The sequence below is a fragment of the Chenopodium quinoa genome, unplaced genomic scaffold (assembly GCF_001683475.1).
Source record: "Chenopodium quinoa cultivar QQ74 unplaced genomic scaffold, ASM168347v1, whole genome shotgun sequence".
NCBI classification, from domain to species: domain Eukaryota; kingdom Viridiplantae; phylum Streptophyta; class Magnoliopsida; order Caryophyllales; family Amaranthaceae; genus Chenopodium; species Chenopodium quinoa.
The window spans coordinates 1,014,589-1,042,511 of NW_018744560.1; the positions used below are offsets into that span (position 1 = coordinate 1,014,589).

A 27,923-nucleotide genomic window follows, 5' to 3' on the forward strand; every position below is an offset into this window, starting at 1 on the left:
ATACTTACCATGGGAGAACCCGATTGTGGCCACAAATGAAGCAAAATGATGACACCAAGTCCTAGTAGCTTGTTTAAGGCCATTAGGGCCTTTTTGAGAAGACACACATGACCCGGAGGATTTTTATCACGAAGGCTGGGAGGTTGGTGCATGAAAACAGTTTCGGCAATGTAACCATGGAAGAAAGCATTTTTCGCATCCATTTGGTGAATAGATCAAGACTTGGAGAGAGCAATGCTAAGAACTGTAAGAATGGTTGCCGGTTTGACCACCGGACTAAAAGTCTCATCATAATCGACACCAACCTGTTGATTCCTGCAATTAACCACAATGTAAGGAGGGTATTTCCAATGTAGGGGATCTTCCTCCTTAGATGCCCTTGGCCCTTTAAAAGCCTAGGACTTTACACTTGTTAGGGTGTATTAGGATTTGGATTCCTGACTATTTGGGAGACCTTGAATTAGAGTTGATCCAATCATTACGCTTTTTTGTAAGAAACAAGTAAGGAGTTGCCAATGAGTTTTAGAAAAACTCATAAACCTCGTTCATACCTTTCTCCCAAGTAGATTTCAAGGGATATTTTGCACGAATCGTAAGTTTACCCATGCCCAAATTGGTCTACGTGTACCAGAGATGAGTTTGGGAGCGAGGGTACTAAAATAGCGTTCCTTTTAGGGAGGAATCACTATTCTAGCCCTAGTGCAGCCTCTACTAGCTCTTCCTTTTTAACAATTTCATCACCAAACAATATATGCAATGTGACACCTAAAACTAAGTTAGTTAATTTTATTTAAAAGCATTAATCACATAAAGATTACATTGCAACGAATGTCACTATTCTTTTTAATCAAATTCGTGAAAGAACAAAAGTAAACAAGATTTGCCTTGACTTAGGTGATAAAACAATCAATTAATTATTCAATTCTAGTCTTTAATTAACGAAATAATACTATGTGAATTAAATAATTAAATTTTTTTTATAGTGATCAACCAACACTAACTAATTAATTAAAGTAATTTAAACAATAAAAGAAAAGTGATTTATCTAAGTGCTCATGAAACTAACGTTCTTCTTTTATGCATGCTTAGATATCCGTCTTATGCATTTATGGACTTTCTTTCTTCTTCGTACCTCCAAGGACTTAAATGGATTCAATTAGGGTTGGAAAGTATTTGGGAAGAGAGAAGAAAAGTAGTACGATAAGAGGGTTCGAGAGATTAGGGATTTCAGAATTTAGGGTTTAAGTTATGATTTTTCTGTTCTGTTTAGGCTAAGTGAAGACCCCTATTTATAGGCGTAGAAATCTAGGTTTAGGGTTTTAGAGTCGCTGCGTCAGGTGGCGCGCGCAACTCTTTGAGTCGCGTTGGGTTCCGCGCGCATCTCAATGAATCGCGCGTGCTTGAGTTGCGCTAGGTGCGGTTTGCCTTATATGAAAACGCGTTTTTAAAACTTTCATAACTTTTTATTGTGATGTCGGATTAAGGCGTGTGAGATATCATTGAAACGCTATGAATGTCTAATTTCCAATGCCGTTAAAGTTAGGTTAAAATATTTTATGGATCAAAAGATATTTCTGTTGGAGTGCAAGGGTGTTGGTTTTAGGGCCCAGTTTAGTATTTTGATGATAACTTCTTCATTAGCTCGGAATTGGGCTTATAATATATCGTTGGAAAGCTCTTTGAAATGGCTATCCATCTGTATAGGTCTTCCAAGGATTGTTTTATCAGTTTGGCTCTGTTTTCAACAATGTAAGATCCATTGGATCGAATCATTACATTTGACGCATTTGGGTCCGTTATTAATCAAGTTTAAACATGTATGAGCACGTTTTAGGCCTAATTAGTAATCGGACAAGACTTTAAGATAACTTGATCTCAAATATGGGTTATAACTTACTTCATAATAGATTTCGTAGGCCATAAACACTTGAACTCTGATCAAGCATGAAGACAGGTTTTTATAACACCATTGCACTTCCTGTTGGGACAGGAGGCCAAAAGTAGGTGTATACACACAAGACAAAATTTTTTCCTCTAAAAAAAACATTAGCATTATTTTTATGTTTATAAAGCCACATACAAGGAATCACACTGACATTTTTAGGACGTGGCACTAACTCTCACGTCTTAGTTAAGAGCGTTAAATTCATCCATCATGGCATTCTTCCAATTCGGGTCAGAGAGGGCGACTTTGGGATTACGGGGTAGAGGTGAGGGAGTAGTATGGAAATTTAAGTTAAAAAATACTTTTGGCTTAAAAATCCCATGGGAGCTATGAGTTTTCACCTACAAAGAGGGAGGAGGAGGCATGCCAACAGGCTGGGTCGCTGGAGGGCTATAAGTGATGCGTAGAGATGCGAGGTGGGCCTGATTAGATGGGCTAGAGGAGTTGGTGGCCGGTAAGGAGCCAAACAGGATGGGATTTTTGTGAATGCGAGGGGTCCTAGGGGAAAGGGAGCCTAATGAGGGAGAGGTAGGAGGCCTTTATGGTGAGCAAAAGATTTGGGAGTGATAGACCAGAGTGGACTGGGTCGTGGAAACATGAGAAGGAGAGGGCACGTGGGTCACTGCTGAAGTTTTGGGTGGAGTGTATAATTGATGGACTAAAGTAGGGGAAATTCCATCATTCAGAAAGTCATAATCAGTAGGGGTGGGAGTGTGAATTTTTTTAAAAGGAAAATTGAGTTTCTTTAAAAATTACATGGCGTGAAGCCGTGAAATAATGATTTTTTGACTAGAGATATTGTAGCACTTATAACCACGATGATTAAGTGGATATCCGTGGAAACACATGGTGTGGAGCAGGATTGAAGTTTGTGGAGAGAGGGAGAGGGAAGAAGAGGGTAGCAAAGACTACATCTGAAAACCCATAAGTGAGAGTAAGATGGGTCTCGTTGATATAGAATTTTTGTCGGAGAGTCGTTATTAGGAGTTTGGTGGGTATAATGTTATGGAGGTACGTGTCCATTTGGAGAGCATGGTGCCAAAAATACGGTGGCACGGAGGAATGAGCAAGAAGAGTACATATCATATTATTGATAATACGTATTTTTCTTTCGGCTTTCCCATTTTGAGGGGATCAGAAGTGTGGGGACATGAGAAACAAAACACCATTCCATGAGAAACACAAAAATTTTGGAAAGCATCATTATCATATTCACCACTATTATAACATTCAAAGCATTTCACATCATGTTTAAATTGAGTATGAGCCAAGACATTTAATTATAGGAATATATCATGCACATGAGATTTTATGGCAATAGGAAAAGTCCAAAGGAAATTGGTATAATCATCCAAGAAAAGCACATAATAATGATTCCCATTCACTACTAAGTTTAGGAGAAGTCCATATGTCATTATGCAAAATGTCAAATGACAATGTAGTACAGGTAGTAGAAGGATAAAAAGGGAGTTTCACATGTTTGCAACTAATACAAGAAGAACACACAGTAGATTGTAAAATCTTATTACATTGAGTAAAATTGTTCATCTTGAGAGAACTCAAAACTTGTGTCCTGGGGTGGCCGAGACAATCATGCCACAAAGAGGAGGAAAGGGTTGCAAGGACGGTAGGAGAGGAGGCGAGATTGGCGGTGTTGGTGAGAGGATAAAGCTCCCCGAGCTGTCACATCTCATACGGATGGTCCTCGTCCGAAGGTCCTTCACAGAAAAACCAACAAACAGATCAAATTCTATGAAAACGTTATTATCACTAGTGAACTTTCGAACATAAATCAATTTTTTTTATGAGGTTAGGGGCATGAAGTGAAGGAGTTATGTCTTCGATAAGTGCAATTACTAGATATATCAAGGATCACTATTATGAAGATAATAAGTTCGTTCTTTTAGGTCGTCATTGTTAGTTGCTAGATATGACAAATGATCTTTGGGCTAGTTAAATGGTCCAAAGCCCAATATAATGGATCCTATGAGGTCACACACAAGGGTATTGGGTTAAACAAGTAAGAGGCCCATTAATGGGCCTCATGAGATTATTACATACCATGTAAAGTGTTGGGCTAGAGTAGTGTGTTTAGGATAAGGTGTTTGGGCTTGACATGGACTCTTATTTAGAGATATGATCTATAAATAAGATCCAGGCCTAGGGTTGCAAGAAGTAATAATTAACTTACAGTAAGTTTGACATCAAAGCAACCAAGTCTAAAAACCCTAAACACTCTCATCACCTCACGGCCCTCCCCTCTCCCCTCACGTCCGTACGTGCGGCTCCCCCTCGTGGTGGCTCGTGGTGTTCATTGTGGTGGTTTGTGGTTAGCTCGTGTCTCTCTTCTCTGTTGAAGGTAAATTGAAGCGTTCAATCACGACTAACTAGCATTAGTGGAGGTTTAACTTGTGCCCATGGACCAAGTAGAGGAATCACGCTTGGGGTTCTTTATCTCCCATTGTTCTTGCTCAATCGCACGTGGAATCACGCTTTAAAAAAGTTACGATTATATGTTCTTTATGTGTTATGCATTAGATCTTGGGATTAGGTACTGTATGAATATGATTCATGTTTATTTCCGCTGCGTAGTACCTATAATTCCTTACATGAAGAACATTATTTAAAGCGGAAGGAAGGAAGGAAACATTTCCATAGCCACGAATTGGAATGCCACTGTCATTACCAACAATTATTTTTCAATGATTATTGCTCAAATTAAAATAAGACAAGAGATTACCTTATTGGGACGTCATGTGCGATGTAGCGCCGGTGTCCATGTACCAATTGTCATAGGAAGGAGTAAGCGAGAAAGTGTCAAGAGCAGCCTCAACATTAGTAGGAGCGTATCCAACCAAAGAGGGAGCCTGAACTGTGAAGGCATGTTGCTGTTGTTGTGGTTTGGGGCCAAGGATGCCACTCTGGTGCGTGTGGTCTGGGCCTAATAGGAGGTCGAGCCCAAGGAGCTTTTGGTTACGGACATGGCATAGCCCATGGGGGGGGGGGGGAGCCCAAGCACCCCAAGGTGGGTATTGCCATGATGGCGAGTTGCCCCACTTCCATGGTTGAGATGGCTGTTGGTGATGTTAATGAGTAGAGCCACAACCACCGCGACCTTTCCCATTACGACCGCCGCTGCCACGACCCTTGTGGTTCCCACCGTGACCACCACCGGGGTTGTTATTTTTGTGTTGGTTGCGCTGGCCATGAGAGAAGTGAACGTCGTTCACTTGAGATGAATTCCCCGCAACCATTAAAGCGGAGCCAACTGCATTGGCTTAATCAGAAGCTTGATTGGCTTATCGTGACTCCTCCAAGGTAAGCATAGAATGAGCTTTTTAAAAGGAGACCGGAGGGTCAGATTGTTGAAGAAGAGCAAAAACATTGTCACATGCTTTAGGGGAGACCTCGAACAAGAGTTATGATGAGACGATGATCGGAAACTTTGGCCCCAACATTGGAAAGTTGATCCACAAGCATATTTGACAATAGGCAGAGACATTTGAGAAGTTGTTCAAATCGACTTGGGAGAATTTGGTTTTGAGTTGAACGGCATGGTTTGTTTTATTATCCGGAAAAACGTCCTTTAATCTTCCCCACGCAGCCTTGGCAGTGGAATCTGGTTCAAGAATAGTGTGGAGGAGGTCATTGGATATAGTGTCGTATATCCATTGAAGGACGATGGCGTCGATGGGGCTCCAAAGCTCAATGTCAGTGGTTGAAAGAGAAGATGAAGCGTCATTTTTATTAGAGGAGGGAAGTATATGACCTAACACTACTTGATGAGCCCTGGCATTGATTTTGAAAAGTTCAACCTAAGAAGAATATTGGGCACGGTCCATCTGTAGGACAATGGGGATTAGGCTTCTGATGTTTGTGATAGTAAAAGCGGGATGGAAGACGGAAGCTTTAGGTGAGTCACCCATGGTGAGCAACAACTTTAGGCAACTAAAGAGAGAATAGGGAAAAGAGAACCTAGCCTGATACCATATAGGAAATAATTCCTTGATCTTCTCATTATTGTGGAGGAGTTTAAATACAAAGAATACAAACAGCTTAACTAGGGTTAACAAGTGTGATCACAATAAATACACTAATTATTTACATAATCTAATAAACGGTAATGAAAGGAGGATTTTGAACGCTAATGTTTTTAACACTTTGGATAAGTATAAGATTTATGAAATTGATGCATTGAGAAAAGCTCGCTACTGATGTGTTTGATGAAAGATGTCCTGTTTATAAAGGTTGTATAACTTGTATTGATGGGAAAATTTATGTTATTAAAAAGATGAAGTAGAATGTTTATGAAGAATTAATGATCTTGCTGTCTTGTAGAAGGTATATCTCCGGTCTATATTGTTTAATGAGAATGCCAAGTCTAGGCTATAGCTATCTATTGGTTTGATGAATAGAGGGCAGTCACTGTCCCATGCTAATAGGACAAAAAATGAAAGTAACACATTTAATATATTTTCAAAAAAATTCTTATATGTGGTTAGTCAGACCACACCGTGTTATAAGGGTTGCTTTGTTAGTGTTATAGGGTTATCCGATCAGTGTTTAGAAGTTACTTCATTAGTGCGTGTTATAGGAGTTAGGGGATACTTTATCAGTGTAATAGGAGTTAGTCAGTCAGTATTACAGGGTTACTCGTTTATTAATGTTAGGGAACATGGTGTGACCAGCTACACACATGACGCATAAATTTTCAAAATAGGAAAAAAATATAAAAAAGAAATAAATAAATACTTACTTGATCTCTAAACCGTCTTATGAAGTATCTATTATGAGAAGAAATCAACCTCTTGTTACTTGTAGCATTCGGACGATACTCACTTGATAAATAATTACCAAAGTACATATTTTTTCTATATAAGTAATCTTTGTTCTTGTTAAAATTTATAAAACTTACTCAGTAAATGGTTGTAATTCGTCACAATTGTTTGGTACATATAAGTGAAATTTTCATTCCTTTGTACTGTAGTAAGTAAACGAGGACATTCCTTCTCAAATGGTTTTCCTCTTGTCTCAAATATAGGTATGAAATCAGTTTGAAAATTTTCACAATCATGATCATAATTTAAGTTCTATCTTGTTTGTTTAATCTTGTCTTTATATCCTCTATATATCTTACATTGTCAAGCATTCCTCTAAGAGATAACCTTTTGCCATTGATCCTCCTGGGTGACCTTTAGTTTATTGCGTACATACCCTTATAATTTTCCAAGATACAAATATAGAAATAGTAAAGATTACATTTTTATTTATTATTATTATAAAAATAAAAGGAAATGAAATTTATTACCTTTCAATGGGGTCGGGTACATCCAATGATAATGAACTGGTCCTGCAATCAAAGCTTCACTTGCAAGGTGAATGGGTAAGTGTAGCATGATCACAAAAAAGGAAGGTGGGAAAAAAATTCTAGCTCACATAGGGTAACACCAATATGTTTTTTGAGCTTCTCTAACTCATCAATTCTCAAAGCCTTAGAACATATTTCTTCGAAAAAGGTATACAACTGAATAAGTGGAGCAAACAATGATTAAGGCCAACAACGTATAGAAAGAGGCAATTGATGCTCCATAATAACATGATAATCATGATTTATTCTATTACATTCACCTTATTTAGCATCAATTTGTTGTAGCACTTCCTCACCCGATAATATTCTATGTGCAGGTCTTAGCTCTTATTTCTCATTAATGGTTCTTCAATCATATCTCCATTTATGATCTAAAAGTAAAAATTCACGGTGACACATATAAAAATGTTTATTCCCATTTGGTAACCACTTAGAAATAGTATCACTATTACAAGACGGACAACCAGGCCAACAACTCCTCCAGTTTTCCAACCAGATTGATCACCATAAGCAGGATAATCACTTATAGTCCATAACCAAAAAGATGCATGCATTATAAAGTTCTCTTTTTTTGAAGCATCATATGATCATATGTTTCAACTCCAACTTCACATAGTAATTTAGCTCCTTTATTAGAGATTGCAAATAAACATCAATCTTATCTTAGTATAAGCATTGAAAGAATGAAAAAAATGTTATTTCATACATTGCCGCCATGGCGGTAAATTATAAGGTATTAGAACTACCAGCCATGTACTTGTGAAAAATATGACCATATCTAAAGGGACTAAACCCATCACTTGCTAACCCAAGGCGGCTATTTAATTAAGGATCCGTCTTGTGTAATGTTTATTGATTTAATTGAAGGAAAGGGGATTGCTCTATTGTATTGATTCTTATTAGTGGGGATATCTAATCTTAGATGTCTTTATTGGTTCTTGATTAATTATGTATTATTATCGTTACTCAATAGTTGATATTTGTTTTATTATAGATTTCTCAACTTTGATTTGGTTACTTGCTTAGAACTCCGCATTAATTTCAGTCAGTTTAATTAGTCTCTTGGTATTCAACCCCTATTTGCTCAACTACATTAAATTAAAGTAAAGTTAGTTCGGTTATTAATTTTATACGCGACATGCCATCATTAATTTTTTATACCTCTAACTGATAATGTTTTATAGTTAATTTGAAATTTGATCAATTGTTTGATTAACCTTGTTAATAAAAGTTTGAATTGAAAACTGTACTTTTAGAGACTTGTACCTAAAATTAGCAATTCTATTATGTTAGTGACCATACTACATATGTTAAATTGAAAGTGTCAAGAACCGATTGTACACTTAGCAATTGCTCTAGATAATTGATTATTTAATTTATTGTTAATGATATTATGATAAATTTGGAACAATATATATGGGGGGTGTTAAACAACAACGCCAACAATTTTTATCAAAACTCCTAACATTTAAGATAAATGGACATCAATACCCTTACTAAACCCCCACCCATCTTCCTCTTTTATTTTTTTCCTTTCTCATTACCCATAAGGGCCATAAACACCACTTCCCAACCACAATCAACACAACAGTGGCTGTATAAGCCGCAACAGTACGTCGGACGTGGTAAGACAGCGGCGACAATACGTCGGAGGTGGAAGGGCAACGACGACGATGATCGGAGGTGATGAACTGTCGTCGCCTTCAAATTTTTCTAAATCTCCGACACCACGGTAACTGGTTTTGGACACTGGTTAATCGTGGTCGATTGGCGTGAAAACTGGTCACCTAGGATAATAACCAATTTTGGATGCCAGTTATCGAGGTTAACCGATGCTTAAAACCGATTATCGTCCAGGGTAACTGGTTTGCGCGCCGATTGTGTTGGTTGTCACTTGTCAGTAATAAAAAAAAAATTAAACCACCTTCCCGCGCGACAAGGAATGTGGTGGATCGTTGTTTTTCTAATGGATCTTGACAAAGACTTGTTGTTGGTGGTTTGGAAACACAAAAAAAATATGTTACCTCTTGCCCTCTTGGTGGTTGTGGTCGCATGGGTGGTGGTGGCAATGGTGGTTGCTTTTCTGATGGTTGAGTTTATTGAGGCTTGATGGACTTAGGAGAGAGAAAGCAAAAATAGGATGAGTAATTCTAATTTTGTCCCTTTATTCTTTTTGTTGGCGGCTTGATAAAAAAAAAGGTTGGCGGTATTTAGCAATTCACTATATATGATGAATAACAACCCAAAGCCTATTTTTTAATTTTAATTCGCACTATTGGACTAAGTTCATTCAGAAAATTATTGCCAAGGCCTTAAATATTGAAAGGGACGGGCAAAAAAAACTAAAATTTTGGATCGTGGTCGGGCTTGACCGATCTTTGGATCGAAAAAGTGCCAAACCAACCGGTTTGGGCTCATGTTGATGGGGCTGCTTTAAGCGAGCTTAGAACTTAGAAGTGGAACCTCGCTGGCCTCTGCGACCCCCCAACCCCACTTAGAAGTAACTTCTGGATTTCCTTTCCCTTATTCATTTTGTTTGTCGGTACTTGGTATTATTAACGAATACAGAAGAAAGTTAAAACACTAATGGAAGAAAATTATTCTGTAAAAAAATAAAATAAAAAAGCCTAAAGGAAGAAAATTAAAACACTAAAGAAAGAAAGTTAAAACATTACTAAAAAAAAAGAGGATAACGTATGTAAGACGTAGGCATATGCTTTATAGTGTTTGGTTACCTTTGTTTACCAAGGGTAAGTGTAGGGAATATTTCAAGCAGTACCCCTAGCTTGAACCCCACTGTGATCATACACTAAAGTACGGTGGCGTCCAAAGGGAAAGAATATAGAGCAAAAGAGTCGCCAACAAGTTTTAGGAACTTGTAAACCGATCACAGGGTGAAGGTTATACCCCTTAACGATCCAAGAGATCGTTATTAACTCCAATAGGTCTGAAACCATGACTGATAGTTTGGGGATGAAGGTACAAATTCAACCTAAAAGAGATTGAACCTGCCCTAATAATAGGCCTCTACTTTATTTTGATCGTATTCATGTGCGCTTTGTGACTAACATGCAATCATTAGGATTAACCCTAAACCTGTTTATTTATGTTGGTTGAATATTAATACACAAATAAACTATTATTGGAGATCACATGAATTAGAATCAAATTAACCCTAAACAAGACTATTAATTAGCTTATTAAGTGTGATTACAAGTACAAATTCCCTTTAATCATGCATAAAAGGCGTGATCAAGCAATAACAATAAATATATAATCAAACAACATAATAATCATAATAAATTATAACAATCATAATAATAATAATCATCATTATAATAATAATTTAAATAATCATGATTAAAATAATCATGTTAAAGCATAATATTAATAGCAAGATCCTAAGCATGATACTAACAAGATTAATAACAAACCCTAGTATGTCACCAAACAATAAAGATCAAAGCTTTAACCTTAACATGATACTAACATGAATATTAGGAAGAGAAATAGGAAGCATCATAACAATCATACTTGATTTAAGGAACTTATTCTTTATCCTAAACATGATACTAGGAAGCAATAAAACATCCTAACATGATACTAGGAATTAAAATAACAATCTAAGCATGATTTCTATATCATAATATCAATTAAACCATTAAAGTACTTACTTGGATGCCTCGTACCTCTTTCTAATAACAAAATACACACGTTAGTAACTTCAAGGAAAATAATAAACAAAACAATTAAATTAAATAATTGAAATAGAGATTTGGGACCAAACCCTCATAAATTAAAACCTTTCACGTCTAGGGCGAAGGCAACTTCGAACTTGGCTAGGTGTGTCTACTGCTAATGTATGAGGAATTGTGTTTGTAAAAGGGTAGTTTAGAAAAGAGAGAGAATCAAGAAATTCTTGATGAGAGTTGGTGAATGAAAACGGAGTTTTTAAGAGGCTATTTATAGAGAAAATCAGCCAAAAAGATAAAAAATCGAAACAGAGTTCTGACGCGTAAAAACGAGGTTAGCGCCAGACGCTGACATTAGCGCCAGGCGTTAATGCTAGCGCCAGGCGCCAAGCTTAGCGTCAGGCGCTAATGCTGGCGTTTGGCGCTAACTTAATTATTGACGCGTTTTCTGAAATCAGATAGAAATTGCTCGTACAGGAGGATAAAATCGTATTTTCCTCAAAAACATTCTTTTGTTCTGATTAAAACTCTAAAAAGTCAACAAAAGTCAATTTATCAATGCTAATTGAATTAGGAATGAAAAGAACCTTCTAGAAGAATCTAGAAGACTAAAACCATTCCTAATTGCATTAGGAATGATAAATCTATATTAGGCCCTCCTCTAGATCATTGGGCCGTATATAAGGCTCAAACCAGGCCTAGTTTAGTAATTAGGTCATAACTTCCTCAATATTCATCGGAATTGGGCTTATAATATATCGTTGGAAAGCTCTTTTCAAGCCCTATCCAACTACACTACTATTGGACCCATATCATGGACCAACCAAACTGGATTGACTGTTTTCTTAAAATAGGTTTTCAAAAACAGAGAGAAGAGAGAAGAGAAAAGAAATTAAAACTATCTGCAACACTAAATTTTCCACACTTTCACCTCATTCGATTATGGTTTGACGTGAAAGTTACTCATCACTGGGTTTGGTTTTGGGAAGACACAAATGGGTGTCTACAGTAAGTTACTGGTTAACTATTGAAATTAACTTGTATATTATCCTTAAAGATTCAAGGTTGTATTCCAAAATTATAATCTCAAGTCTCGATGACAATTACAGGGCACAATAAAGGGTTTAGATGAATATGAAGGATATGAACTTGAATTCTTTGACTCTCTTGATAAATTAATCACGCAATGACAAATGGACAAATGCTTACTTATAACTAAATTTACATTTTCATTTTTCACATCTACTAGACTATTATATGATATTGTGTCCTTTTCACGCAACACTCTAAAAATTAAGGGGTCGTTTGGTTGGGGATAATCAGGAAAGGGAATGAAAATCAACTGGCCCGATTCCTTTTGTTGATGTTTGTTTAACACTTTTATTCATTCCCTTTACCCTCCTCATTACCGCAAATCCTTCTAACTCCATTCCCCACCCCCTAGACTTTCCCATTCCCTTTCCCTACCCACCTTCACACCACCACATCACCACCTTCACACCTACCAACACCACCAGAAAACCAGCCCAGCCCACCGCCGCCGCCCCTACCCTAACCACCGTCGAGCCTACCACGACCATCGTCGAGCCTCCCTCGACCACCGCTGCACCTCTATCGCCTACCCTCCCCTCATTACTCTTCACCCAGCCCCCGGAAAACCCTAAAAACTCCCCTTCCTCCCCGTAAAATTGCCAGACTACGAGGGTGGTGGGAGGGTAGTCTAGCGGTTTTACGGGGAGGGAGGGGAGTTTTTAGGGTTTTTTCTTGCTTAAGGTAGGTTTTTCGAGGGAGGATGTGCCGTGGTGGGGCCAGCCAGGGGTGGGGGAGGGATGACGAACGGCGACAAGGGGCGGTGGAGGGCTGGTGAAGGGCGGCGATCGGTTTCTTGGCCGGAAAATATACAAAATTGAAATATGTGGTGGTTATGGTGGTGGGAATGTGGGAATGATTCCCTTTGTTTTTAAAACAAACAACAAAGTAAAAATGAGGTATTTTCATTCCATTCTGATTACCCTTTGCGAACCAAACGGCCCCTAAATATACTCCCAATGTATATGGAGTTAGTTTTTAAGATATACATACATGCCTATGAATATTATACAAAATCACAATTTACAAGTGTATGGTATCCTATTAAACTACTTGATCGTCGAGAAGACTTTGATTAGGCTCTTCATTACTTTTGCCCCACATTACTAGGTACACACCACTCACGATTATTATAGCTCCCAGGATGCTGCAATATAAATAATTTAGATAGCTTAGTAATCTATACGACGCATAAGATAATTACAACTAACAAATCAGAAAATAGTATGTGCATACCTTCCAATATATAGTTTCTCGTCTAGAATAAGAGGGCTAGAAAAAGCCACGGCAAAAAGAGAGACTGGACCAAAAATGGAAACAAAAAATGGTCCTTTCTTTTTCATGCACCAAGATGTAAGGACCGTTGTAAGTCCCGATCCTAAAACACCCTATATAGTGGAAAACTTTTGTATACACCGGGTTTTCAGTAATTTACTGTACATCGGGTACACTTTTGTCAGATTTAGTGTCACTTTTGTCAAATTTAGTGTCACTTTTGTCAAATTTATCAATAAAGCATAAATAACTCTTATATATGTCTCGGTAAATTTTGTGCGTTTTAGTGTAACTTTTGCACATTTTATTGTCACTTTATAACGGATGTTCAGGATCATGGATCCAGATATGGCAATCAAAGTCCCAGTTGTTTTTAATTTGCCTACCCAAGTTTGAAGCCCTAAGTTCGATCTCTAGCCTACAAACAACAAATGATGGCAACAAAATCTATTATTCGACATACGGAGTAATATTTACAGAAATAACATCAATTGAATTACAAATTTTAAACTCATTGCTCATTAGTAGGGAAACCACAATAAACAAAAATGATTGAAACCAATTATTAGTTTTTGATGGCTTGATATTGTTAGATATATTGAGATATGATAAATTATTATTGCTCATTAAAACATGTTAATAAAATAAACTGACTTTACCCAAATTGTACTACTTCCTCCGTTTCTTTAGTCATGTTTATCGATTCACAAATTAAATTATTAATATTTTTAATTACCGATAAACAAAATTTATAAAAAGTTTATATTATGAAAATATATATTGTGATAAATCTAACAAGATTCCACTTGACTATATTTTTCCTTACATATAAATTACAAAACATGGTCAAAGGGAGGTGTGTGAATAGTGTTAAGGTCAAAACGTGCCAACTAATAAAAAACGGAGGTAGTATATTCTAACCCATCCAACTCCATTAGGTGAAAGTGTTTGAAAAGTGATTAGTATCATAATATTATACGAGTATATTTTTACCACCTCTATATCTAATTTATTTTTTCAAGTAACTAATTAATTTTAGTAGTTAAGTAACCCATGATCGAATTATTATTATTATTATTATTATTATTTTTTTTTTTTTTTTTTATTTTTTTTTTTTTTGAAAGAGATCAAGTTATTATTATTATTATTTTTTTTTTTTTGAAAGAGATCGAGTTATTATTATTATGTTTATGTTTATGTTAGAAATCTATTTAGTGGATTACTAGCATTATGTGCTCCTTATATGTCCCCTTAGTATACTTGATTAATTATAACTTGGGTCAAATATAAAAGTCACACTACGTGGTCTTTTACAAAACTCAACGAAAAAGGGGATCCAAAGTGAACAAAGGTACTCCGTATTTTTTTGGTGTCTCCCAGATCACGTTCGAAGGCAAATACTTGAACTTTTAAGCTCGTGCTTTTGTGTAAGACTGTAAGGGCTTATAAAGCTCACTTTAATGTATGATCATTTATTAGTTATCTATAAATGCATTTTTCTGTTGCCAAAAAAAAAAAAAAATAAAAATAAAAAATCAACTACTATAAGTAATAGTAAGAATTTGCATTTTAATTTAATTTATCTACATTTAGACAAAGGGAATTATTGCAATTTAGATACAGTTAAATATAGTAGTACCTGAATAGAATTGCCATTACAAATGTAATGGCAGGAGACAAATTTAGTATAGCGTAGTACTGGAAACCATTTTTAAGCTCCCCACAAATGCATTATAACTTATTGTCCCCCTATCAAATTTCACAACATATATATGAATAATATGATCGAGTTAGAAAAATGTTACTCGGTATTTATTTATTTATTAAGAAATATTTTTAATAAAAGAAAATTTAACATAAAAGAAATTAATTAAGCTGACATACCCGAGAAGACCACATATGAAACCTAACCCTATCACCTTCCAAGTCAGTTTAGATCTTTCCTGGGGATTCTTTCTCCTTCGAAAAATGGAAAAATTTTAACAAAAAAAAAAGAAATAATTAATGATGAAATACTCCTAACATATAATGTACTGGTATACAAAATGTTTGAAAGTAGATTAAAAGAGTGATTAATATGTATTTACCATTCAAAAATAACTACTAACAGTACTAGGAATATGGTTGCAATTATCAGGCTATATGCTACCATATCCCTTAAACTCGAATTTTCTCTCTGCTATATACTTGTACAAGAGAGTGATCATGGCTAGAATCAGTTGAGCCATGATCATTGCAATGATAACTGCACAATTAATAATGAATGTCATTTCTGAATGTAGAAAATATTTTAATTAGAAATTAGTTATATATAGAAATAACACTACACATGTATAAATGTATGTATGTATATGGAAAGTCTCAAGCGTTGAAACTTGAAACAACACTGCGTACATATAAATGAATAATACTCACAAAGTCACAATTCATGAAATTTACCACAATTGACAAGTTTAAGACTTTAAGCAAATGAAAAAAGAAAAAAAGGAAAAAAAAAAAAAAAAAACAGCAAAAAGAATGATAAGAGTCATATTCACGTACAGTCACCCAATTCAATAAGAAGTTGAACATTTTCGGAATGTGCTTTATATAATTATCAGATTATGTGACAGCTAATTTTTTTTTTTTTGAAATATGTGACAGCTAATTATATTCGAAGAGGATAATAAACTTAATTAATTAAGTTTATTAAGCTCAATTATTTTATGCACGGCTAAACAACTACACACAGAAAAAACAAGCATTGAAGACCGATCATAATTCGAATGTTGCTAATTAATAAATTGTCCATTATATTTTGTCATCTTTACTGAAATAAATTGGTCCATTAATAAATGATCAATCATTTTGATTCCTTACTATGCCATTTGTACTGCCTCCCACAGTCCCACTTCATTATCCTTTTACTTATCATCTAAATATTTTGTACAGAAAGTAACTACTTAACTACAAATTGGTGCAACTAATACATTCTAAAATATTTGAGTATTTTGACAAAGAGATTCTTCAAGAATTCAAAAATCGGTTGGCTACTTAATTAATTACAAAACTCTATCCCTTTTAATCAAAATAATGTAAGAGTTTATATAGAATATAAATTCTTAAATGGACTTGGTTCACACTAATTTATTGTGGACCACTAACATTAGAGAAAGTATGGTTGTTTTATTAACAAAAAAAAGGGTCACTATAATTTTAAAAAAAGGTCACTATGTTGAAATAAAAATCATTTTGGTAATATATAGGCCTAAGTGGATATTTTTGTAATGAAATATTTTATGTACTAATCAATATGAATAAAAAAGGCCACTATGCTAAAATTAGGGTAATAGCGTCGTATTTCATGTTCACAATATTATTAAACGTTGTAGTAGTTTTAATAAAGGTTACTATGTTAAAAATAAGGTTACTATGTTAAAAATAATGGTCACTATATTCAATATAATGTCAGTTGCGTGTGTATAGACCTCGGGTCCACGCAAGTGTTTTTGTATATAGAACTATCAAATCAACATTAATTAGGCATGCAAATTAAAGTAGACCGGCCATATATTATAAACAAACAAAAAAACATGCACAAATATAATAAATTACATACTCACACCCTTTGAAAGTGGTGTGTGATACATATTTATGTTACATCCTAGGCTCCTCATTAATGTATGAAACTATGAAAAATTGAAAACTACTAAAATTAGCTAGGAAATTAACAAGCTAATTTCACACGCTCAAAACTCTCCTAATTAACCAACTACCTCCCTTCGCCGTCTCATAATACAATACGGAGTATCTCTTTGGGTTTTTATGTGGGAATTAAGAAAGTTATAAATTCTTTACAACTAATAATTAGAAGTACATGTGTGCATGTGAGCAGTGGCGGATCCAGGATTCCAAACAAGGGGTAGCACTCAATGATAGGAAAAAAAAAAACAAAAAAAAAATTTATACACCTACTAACTTTTTATTGTGTTGTGTAGAAAAAGTTACCATCAAATTTTTGAATATCTATATATTGCGTGGGAGGAGACTCGAACCTAGCCCAAATACCTAAGAAAGTTAAAATCACCACCTAAGTTAATTACCACTGAAGCAGCTTGAGTTATCTTATAAGATAAGCATAATTTAATGCTTATATTGTATTTTACATAATATACTTTTGTAAACAGTTTTTTTTTTTTTTTTTTTTTTCCCGAGGGTAGCACGTGCCCCCCTCTCCCCCGGGTCTCTACATGGATCCGTTAGTGCATATGAGAGTGATTGAGAGAAAAAAAAAAAGTATATATGTACATGATTAGAAGTACATATGTACATGTGAGTAGTTGGGAATAATTAAAGGAAAATTTATTTTGGCACACCCTTTATTGATATTGGCATGTGGGAGCAAAAAATTTTATGTTCCTCTCACAAAGGGTGTGCCAAAATCAACTTATGGTGTGCCAAATCATTTCCCTAATTAAAGAGATAGAGAGAATGGAGTGATGGACCACTACTCGGGATGGAGGCTCATGTCCAATAGGGGGGGGGGGGACTAGACATTTTCAACCAAACTACCGCAGTAACTAGGCGGAGCATAGGACGGGTATCCGTATCGTTAGTACTAACGGTTCGGGTACCCGATAACCAAAATCACTAAAAGTGATACCCATAACTAGAACCGATAAGTTCGGGTACCCGGATTATCGGATCGGTTATCGGGTACCCAATAAGATATCCAATAATGATAATTAAACTTAATTATGTACTTATTATGATATAATTTACAACCAATTAAAAACAATACCATATGATCTTGACCAAATTAATATTAATATTACTAATCATTGATTCATAAAATGATTATGAATTAAAGTAAAAGTTTAGATTTATATTAATAGATTTAAGTAGGGAAAAAAAGCAAAAAAAAAAAAGCTTATCGAATTGGATCGGGTAACCGTTAATTTAAAAATGATACCCATAACTATACCCGATAACAAATTATCGGAACGGGTACCCAAACCGTTATGGTTATCGGATCGGGTACCCTAATTTTCGGAACGTTTACGGATCGGTTTTTCGGGTTTTCGGTTTTTCAGGTAGTTTTGCTCAGCCCTAGCAGTAATACATTAATATTTACCGTCTATGAAAAAAGCAAACCCTGTCCTCTTACTACTGTAAATTTTCTCTCTCTCTCTACCTTGCCGGAATTTTCATCGGGAAGTTTTACATTTTTAATTTTTTGTGATACGATCAAGACAAAAAATACTACTTTAAATTATATTTATTAAGGGGTATTTATATAATTGACAAATTTATTTTTAAATTGATATTGTAATTCACACAAATAGGTTAAGTAAAAAATGTGCTTTGCATGAGACTTAAATAAACTAGTTGTATACTACTAATCAGTCCTCACAATTCATGAAATTTGCCACAATTGGAAAGTTTAAGAAAATGGAAAAATAACAAAAATAACAAAAAGAATGATGATGTCATATTCACGAACACTCAACACCCAATAAAATACGAGTGGTTTTATTTTTAGGCCTTAGTATCTAATTGTGCAATTTGTCATTTGTTCACTAGTTGCAATTCACGTGAATAGATCAATTTAATTAGGTAAAGATGACAAAATATTATCAAGTAAAGATGACAAAATATAATGGACAATTTATTATCAGAGCATTCTAAAAATGATCAGTATTCAAATTCAATGCTTGTTTTTCTTTGTGTAGTGCAGTGGTGTACCCGTTCAGGATATAATTGAGCTTTTAAAAACTTTAATTAGTAAAGTTTATTTATTCTCTTCGCATATACTTAGCTGTCAGATAATCTGATAATTATATAAAGCAACATTCTGAAAATGAACGTCTTATTGGGTGTTGAGTGTTCGTGAATATGACATTATCATTCTAATTGTTTTTTGTTATTTTTCCATTTTCTTAAACTTTCAATTGTGGCGAATTTCTTGAATTGTGATGACTGATTAGTAGTAGGGCTGTTCAACGGTCAAAAACCCGACCGGATTGGACCGAAGACCGAAAATTAGAATTTTAAGAACCGAAAACTGGACTGATTAAATTAAGACCGAACTCGGAACGGACCGCTTTGGACCGATTAAAGAATTTTTTTAAAAAGTATACTAAATTTTTAATAAAGTTAAGGAAAACACAAAAAAAGTATTGGGAAAATTATATTGTAACGTCATTTTTACGTATTTTTTGTATGTTTAATGCAAAAAAACTTATAAAGTTAAAGTTTTCTAAGTTTATTAAGGATAATTTTAACTATTATTTAAGGTTTCACACATATTTTTAATAAAAATCGGTCCGGTCCAAACCGGTTTTTATAGGTTTTTGGACCGGACCAGAAAAATGAATTTCAAGACCCGAAGAACGGTCCGTTCCGGGTTGGGTCCGGGATGGTCCAATCCATTTTTCCAGTCCGACCGATTTATGAAACACCCCTAATTAGTAGTATACAACTAGTTAAGTCTCATGCAAAGCACATTTTTTACTTAACCTATTTGTGTGAATTACAATGTCAATTTAAAAATAAATTTGTCAATTACATAAATACCCCTGATAAATATAAATATTTTGAGTACATTTAAAATTACATACTACTTCAAATTCCAATTATTTGTGATATGATCAAGTTTTTTGTTGTGATTGATCTTGAAATTAGGGTTTTTATGAGTGACTTTATGTATATTTGTATATAGCTTTTAAATTGTCCAACTAAAAAAAAATAAATTAAAATAAAAGCAAAATCACACACACACACAAAAAAGTGAACCAAACCGGTTCAAAGGAAAATGAGAAACAAATAATTTTCTTCCAAGTCAACATTTTAGCTAGTTTTGGAATTAAAATTTACAACTAGCCGTTTAGGTAATTAATTTTGTAAAATTATCGATTTTGGTAAAAGATCTAACAAAAAATGTAAAATAACACTTGACCTTATTATTATTGCTAAATTGAAATTATTTTGCTAAACTCAATTATTTTTATTGAATTGAAATTAATTTTATTGAACTACAGTTCTTTTTATTGAATTGAAATTATTTTTTACTAATTTTCTATTATATTTTTTCTTCAAAATTACGGTTCTACTAAATATTTCTATAGGGTGAAGGGAATAAGCCCTAACTCATACCTCAATGAAAGTACGAAATGTATGGTTGAGCTGAGGATGATGTGTATTTTGATAATCTAAGACCGAAGACTCACGATATAGCACTTAGAGGCAATGGCGACCCTAAACTTGGATTAAAGGCAATGACTTTAATTTCCTAGTCCCCGTCATATATATATATATAATGGAAGACTCTTATGAGAATTTTTTCTTATGTGAGAACACTTTTTATGTTCTAAATTTTTCCTTAAGTGTTCTATATTAAATCAAATGTTCTAATTTAGTACTCATATGTTCTAAACCATAAATTAGTTAAGTATGATGTCATAAATTTTAAATAACTTGTCCCAAAATTTTAACTTATATGTTTTAAATTTTAAAACGTGTGTTATAAGATTTTTAATTATATGTTCCAGATTTTAAAGCGTATGTTCTATTTTTTTACTCGTATGTTCTAAATTCTTTACTCACACTTTCTATATTCTATATCAGTTTGTTCTAAATTTTTATTCACATATTCATAATCTTAAATCAGATGTTCTAAATTTTACTCATATGTTTAAAATTTCATAAAGCAAATTTTATAAATTTTTAATCACTTGTTCTAATTCTTAAATCGGATGTTCTAAACATATTATTCACACAAATGTTCTAAATTATTACTATTGAGGATATATTTTGGGTAGATATATTTGTTTCTATCTTTTATATTGTTTCCTTATTTCTAGTAACCTAATTAAGGTAACACTAGGAATATGAGTTGTATATATATGTTTTGCCCCGTTTAATGAAAGTTAAGCCGTGAGTTTATGCAATTCTACATGGTATCAGAGCAGGTTTGATTTTTTTTCCACAATGGCCGGCGGTGATGAGACACCACCACCTCCGCCTCCAAAAATAGAACACAATTCACCTTTCTACCTTGGTCCGCATGTTCTAAATTTTAACTCGCATGTTCTAAATTTTTACTTACGTGTTCTTAAATATATATATATATATATATATATATATATATATATATAGGGTCGGGATCCGGTGAGAACCACCTTCTATGTGAGAACTCATCCCATATGTGAGAACAAATCTCAGCCATTAAATTGTATTAAATCGAACGGCTGTGATTAATCACATAAACCTCCTACAAACCACTTAAATGTCTTCTCTCTCTACCCAGTTAACTGACTTCTCTCCACCACGAAGTTTCATCAATGGCGACTGATTAATCCATTTGAAAGCTTGACAATTTTGATTTCTTCTTCTTCTTCACAAGTACGAATAACTTCGATTAAAGAATATGAAGGCTCGATAATTATCAAGGTTTGTTCAACTTTTCAATTTCGATTTTACTGCTCTGAAAATTTCGAATTGCATCAATTATTAAGGCACTGTAAGTTAATTTTATTTTGATTTTCGTTGTTGTCTATGATTTAATTTGAATTTTAAATCAAGATTGTGCGATTTTGATTACCATAATTTGGGTTTCACATTTTTTAATTTCGATTTTAGTATTCTGGAAAATTTTGAATATGAATGTTCTTAATTTTGGTTATCCGAGTTTGACATTCAAATTTTTGCTCGATTTTTTTAATTTGAGTGTTCTCAATTTAGGATTTTCGTTAAAATTTTCAATAGGAGTTTCAATTTTGCCTGTAGACAAGATCCTTGACACCATCGAGGAGGTTGCGGACAAGCTGGACTTGCAGGTCCGCATGAGGAAGAAGTATGGTGTCGAAGACTTGGTTGGGCCTAAGGGTGATTTCATTTCCATGGTAGAGATTGATCAACTAACTGAACAATTGGTAATTATCAATGAGTTTGTTTTGAATATCCTGATAGTGCATACAAGGTGTTTGATAAAATGCTTGTTAGAAAATGCTTGGTAATTTGAGGAATGCTATCACATGGAATTGAACAAGGGACTATTAATGCTAATCAAATGATTACTCGGCTTAAGGAGAATGTAGTTGGTAGAATTAGATGTTTGCCATGTAAAATAAGTGCTAAAAACAGAAGTTGGTTTGATAATATGTGATGTATAAGTTTCTTTAGCTGCTTGTTTTGATAGTATGTGATGAGCAACGATAATAAGTTAGTTTCTCATTTGTCAAATGAGCAAATAATTAGTTGCTCATTTGTCAAATGAGCAAATACTTAGTTACTAATTTCACAAATGAGCATTGAGTTATTTGCTCATTTGACAAATGAGCATTGAGTTATTTGCTCATTTGACAAATGAACATTGAATTATTTGCTCATTTGACAAAAGATCAAATAATTGTTTGCTTATTTCACAAATGAGCATTGAGTTCCTTGGTTTGCTTGCCTATGCACAAGCCCCACCACCTTCTTCTTGGTCTATTTCCTGCACACCAACCACACTCCTTTCATCCACTTCCCTCCACAAACCTATCCCCCCTGCCCCCTCATCTTTTTGCTTGCAGTTCTGATTTCAGAAACTAATTTCAGTTCTAATTTTAGATTATGAAATTATTGTGTGTGTGTGTGTGTATGTGTGTGTGTGTCTGTGTATGAGTGTAAGAGTGTATGTGTAAGTGTGTGTGTTTGCTCTTGGCAGTGTACATTCTTATTTAAGAATCTCATTTCAGTTCTAATTATTGAGAGTGTGTGTGTAAGTGTGTTTAATGGGGTGCATATTCACTTGTTACTAATTTACTTGATAATAGTAGTAGTTGTGTTGGGTGAGCATGTGTTAGGTAATTTGTGAGCTATGGTGGCTATTGTAGTAATAATAGATGCATTTTAGTTTCTACATTTTATTGTTTTCCTATGCTTCTATGGGAGGGCGTTGATCTATATCAAAAACCTATTAGCTCAAGTGGTAGAGCACTATGCAAATGCATAGATGATGTAGGTTCGAATCCTACATAGGTTGTATTTATAAATAACTATATAAAAAAAACCTTCAAAAAAAACTTGATCATCTCTCCTTTTCTGCTCAACTATATCGTTGTTCAATTCTTATACATGTCTTATAATTGTAACATGATTTATGCAATGTCCGAAATTTTTAGCACGAATTAGCCTAGGCAACTTCCTCTTGATCAAATAATAGGTATTCCTTTTCCAGCTTAACTTCAAACTTTTGTAAGTTATAAGTTAATCATTCTTCCTGTTGTATACATACTTGCAATACTTCTGCTTCTGATGCCAAGCTACACAAGCAGTGTCAATCAAGGAAGATACAACTGCTTAGTACACAAGAATGTCGCAGTTAGCATTGGTGTAATTAATAATTGATCGCAACACTCATGTGGGAAAGGAACAGGAAATAACAGTGAAGATTGCATTTCAAGATGTTTATAGAGACAGCAGTGGGTGTCTTTTGTATTGTTTTCCCAATAGCCAAAAGAAATAAATTTCATTAACTACTCAAAATTTTCAAACTCTGCATTTTCACACTACTCTACATGCTAATTGAGTGTAGTTTGCTCATTTATTTGCTCATTTCTTTGCTCACACTACAAACTTGTGTCTCCACATTGCATAAATGAACCTACGTGGGATTCAAACCCAATCTTTTGTGCATTTGCATAGTGCTCTACCCTTGAGCTAGTAGGCTAACGTATTTAAAACATTCAAACACACTCACAAATGAGCATTAATTTGACAAAATGAGCAAGAATCATTTGCTCATTTGACAAATGAGCATTAAATAGTTTGCTCATTTGACATAAGAGCGTTGAATTTTTTTGCTCATTTGATAAATGAGCAAAAAATTATTTGCTCATTTGACAAATGAACAAAAAATTATTTAATGCTCATTTAAATTAGAAAAAAATTATTTGCTCATTTGATAAATGAGAAAATAATTATTTGCACATTTTATCAATATAAATTTTTTTTCCTAATATCAAATGCATGAGAACATTATCATGTAATTCAAAGAGGACAGACAAAAGCAGCGAGAGAAGCAGAAAAATAAACTAAAATCCCGCACAGTTACAAGATAACATACTCTGAACATATCAAGATAAAGTTCCAAAATAGCTTGTTCTATCTCAAGAATCAACAGTAGAAACCATTTGCCTATAATATATATAATTTTATGTAGTTATGATGGTGATTTTAGTTTTCATAATTTTTTAAGTTAAAAATATCTAAACAACCTAGCTAGACAACTCCGGTCATATCAGTAAGACGGTAAAGCTACCACCTGATTTTTACTATGAATAGATAAATATACAAATACACAGCAGATGTGAATTGCCAAAGCAATAACCAGTAGCTATTGACCAGTGACTCATCCTTCACAAGAGCTTCCTTGCTATGACTGATTTTTTTTTCTTTTTAGGTTGGGGGAGGAAGAGAAGGGTCATATTGATACAACCTTGCCCTCATGGATGCAGAAAGGCAATTCTGTTAAGCCAATACTTGCAGGATTTCAAAATTTAATTCAAATAATTACTAATATAATCAAAATTGAAAATAGAAGCAACAAATAAAAAAACAACTTTACCTCAATGTTTTTTTATTCCAAAAAGCTACATTAATAGTCCGATATTGAATTAGGCGTGATAAAACATCAAGGTATTAAAGTCAAACATCTTTATTACCTAAGTCTTTTCTCTGTATCGCAAGTAACAAGAGCATAAGGATCTGATGTGCCATTCACATTTCCAGCGATAAGATTCTTTAGAAAAACATTACAAACTTAGAAAAGGACAAAAACATTGCTACGATCAAAATTGAGGTTAAGGTACCAAGTGAAAAGCAGGGAATACTCAAAATTGAAGAAGCAAGGAGAGAAAGGGAACAATAAAAGCATCACTTATCACAGTTTAATTGGTTCTACAATTCACAAATTATGGTATCACTAAACATAACTTAAAAGTTTACTTTAGAAAAACAAAGCAAACCCTTTCCCCTTATTCATGGTTCTCTCAATCATAAAGACTTATAACTCACTCCATTCAAATGTGATATCTTCCATGATCTCAGTATATCACTTAGCATCACGCTACACTGTTTTCTTAATTTCTTCATTCTTATATGGAAACATATATGCGCGTAACTTCAATTCATTCTCAGTCATTTGACAAATTATTTGCTCATTTTGACATTATTTGCTCATTTTTGAAAAATTAGTAAAGAATAAATATTAATTTTTGAGAAAATGAGCCAAAATTATCTGCTCATTTAGCAAATGAGCAAATAGTTAGTTGCTCATTTGTCAAATGAGCAAAAACTTAGTTGCTCATTTGTCAAATGAGCAAATAGTTGGTTGTTCATTTCTCAAATGAGCAAATAGTTGGTTGCTCATTTGTCAAATGAGCAAACGTTTCTTTAATCATTCATTAAATCAACAAGCATTTATTTTCTCATTTGTGAAATGAGCAAACATTATCCAACAAGGCATACATAAGGGACACTGGGATAGGAGCATCAACAGATTAATTAATAGCAGCCCACATCCAATAACCATGATACCAGAATTTTTAATTCAATAGTTCCAGGAATGAGTGAATGAGGCTCAACTCTAATATATCCTTCGCGGAATAAGTGAAAAGATTATTCACACTGAAGTAGCTGAACGAATAAACTTCAGACAAGAATGAATTCTCAGTTTTTAAAAAGGAAGTAGTAAATATCATTCATATGAAATCAATGAATTATAATTTTCTGTATACTTTGTATGCATCCGTAATTCCGTGACCAATTCTTGTAGCTCAAAAGCTTAAAAGGGGGATACTAGCAAAGGCAAGTGCCTAAATTGGAAATTGTTTTGGTTCAGCAAAGTCGGTTAAAAGCATTGTAATAGTCACCATATATGACAGTAATGTTCTTATAATCTTGGTTCAGCAATTGAAGTCTCTTTTGTAGCTCATCATTGTGATAGGCTGACAAGTTGATTAAGAGACGCAATTTTCTGTTGGTTATAGAGTTCTTGGCTTGACATGCTGTGCTATAGGCAGGGAAATGGCTTAAAGGAAAGGTTCCCGGTACAATTATCTTGGTAGCACCACTTTGGATGACCCTCTTAACAACATACCATGATACTAATTTTATACTTTGAAATAACATAATTGCATAAAAATTCAGAAAAAAATGCATAAAAACAAGAGGCCGGGATTAATGTTTCATTGTTAGGAGAACAAACATACTCTGATGCCTTCAATAATCGCTTGGACAACATCAAAAACCATGCCATTGACATCCTTCATCGTTTTTCCCTGTGGCAATGCATAGTAATAGTCATTGCTTCCTATTTCCCCAACTACAAATAGGGAATTCTTGAGTTTTTCTGCACAATCTGTTCAACAATTTCAATTGGATCAGTGTTATCAGATGCTAGTCAAGTGTGTATGCATGACATGGTCACCTTATATGTTCCGGGAAATTTGTAGTTCATTGAGTTTAGATAAGGGGTCTATAAGTTCAGACAAGGGAATTTTAGGTGAAAAGAACGAGACCTGGCTTAATTGTATATTAGCCATCATAATAAGTGAATTTGGAACGTAAATGACCGTATACCTTGGTCATTATAGCAAATGGAGTTGAAGTGCGACCACATCCAATCAAGCTGTACGCTGAGAGAGCTATTTGTGACAGAATTTACTATATTTTTATCTGCAAGAAACTCTGCAGGGAATGCTGTGGCACCAGCAACCGCAAAATTTACTCCATGTGTGAAATCTGCATCTCTTTTTAAGTATGGATTCAAGTGCCGAATGTCCAATGCCTTTGCTGATCATAAATCATAATCACCAAAAGAAGTGGGAAAAAAATCTGTAAAATAGTCATAATTCAAAGACATTAATGAAATCAGACATTCAAAGGCCGTTTTCTGAGCTAGACAAATTAAAACTCAGAATTCTTTGAACAGACAAAGTAGACGAAATAATTAAATCAACTTGAAACCCTGCAATTCCATTCCATTTCACACCCACATTCAGATCCAACACCGAAAAACAAAAACACAAAAAACAAAAATGAAAGAAAACTGAAAAAAAAATTCAGTGAGGCATTTCGTTGAATACCGTGTAAGCAGTCACAATTCTCAGCTTCTTTGCATACAACATCAAGAACATAATCAATCAATCACCCACATCACAAAAAGATTCAAACAACCAAATTCAATAAATTCATAATCAAATTAATAAAATTGAAAAACAAAGATAAAAAGAGAAACCTCCAGAATTCTTCAACAGTAGAGAAAGTATAAATGGGTCGAATAGAGATACCCTAAGCAGCTTGTTTCGATTTAGCAGTATGATTATCGAACCAAAAAGTCCAAGCATTCTCAAGAGGATGAGTTGTTGCGATTAATTTGCTGGGTTTTTCGGCGTTTGAGTTATCGTCTATAATCTCGCCTTTCTCCAAATCATCATCGTCTTTTCTTTGGTCTTCAATCTCAGTTGCCGCCATTGATTTCTCAAGCTCTTCTACTGCCAATAATTGCTTCTCTCTCTAAAATCTTTCA

General features: G+C 34.2%; 1 protein-coding gene across 1 annotated transcript; it reads right to left on the reverse strand.

Moving 5' to 3' along the window:
- Window positions 1–215: 215 nt before the first annotated feature.
- On the reverse strand, window positions 216–27,868 carry LOC110699082 (acetylajmalan esterase-like). Its single transcript, XM_021876576.1, has 5 exons — window positions 27,814–27,868; window positions 26,975–27,187; window positions 26,605–26,753; window positions 25,057–25,133; window positions 216–315 (listed from the first exon to the last, which is right to left on the reverse strand). The coding sequence occupies exons 1-5, from the start codon at window positions 27,866–27,868 to the stop codon at window positions 216–218; spliced, it is 594 nt and encodes a 197-aa protein (XP_021732268.1).
- Between the last annotated feature and the right edge of the window lie 55 nt (window positions 27,869–27,923).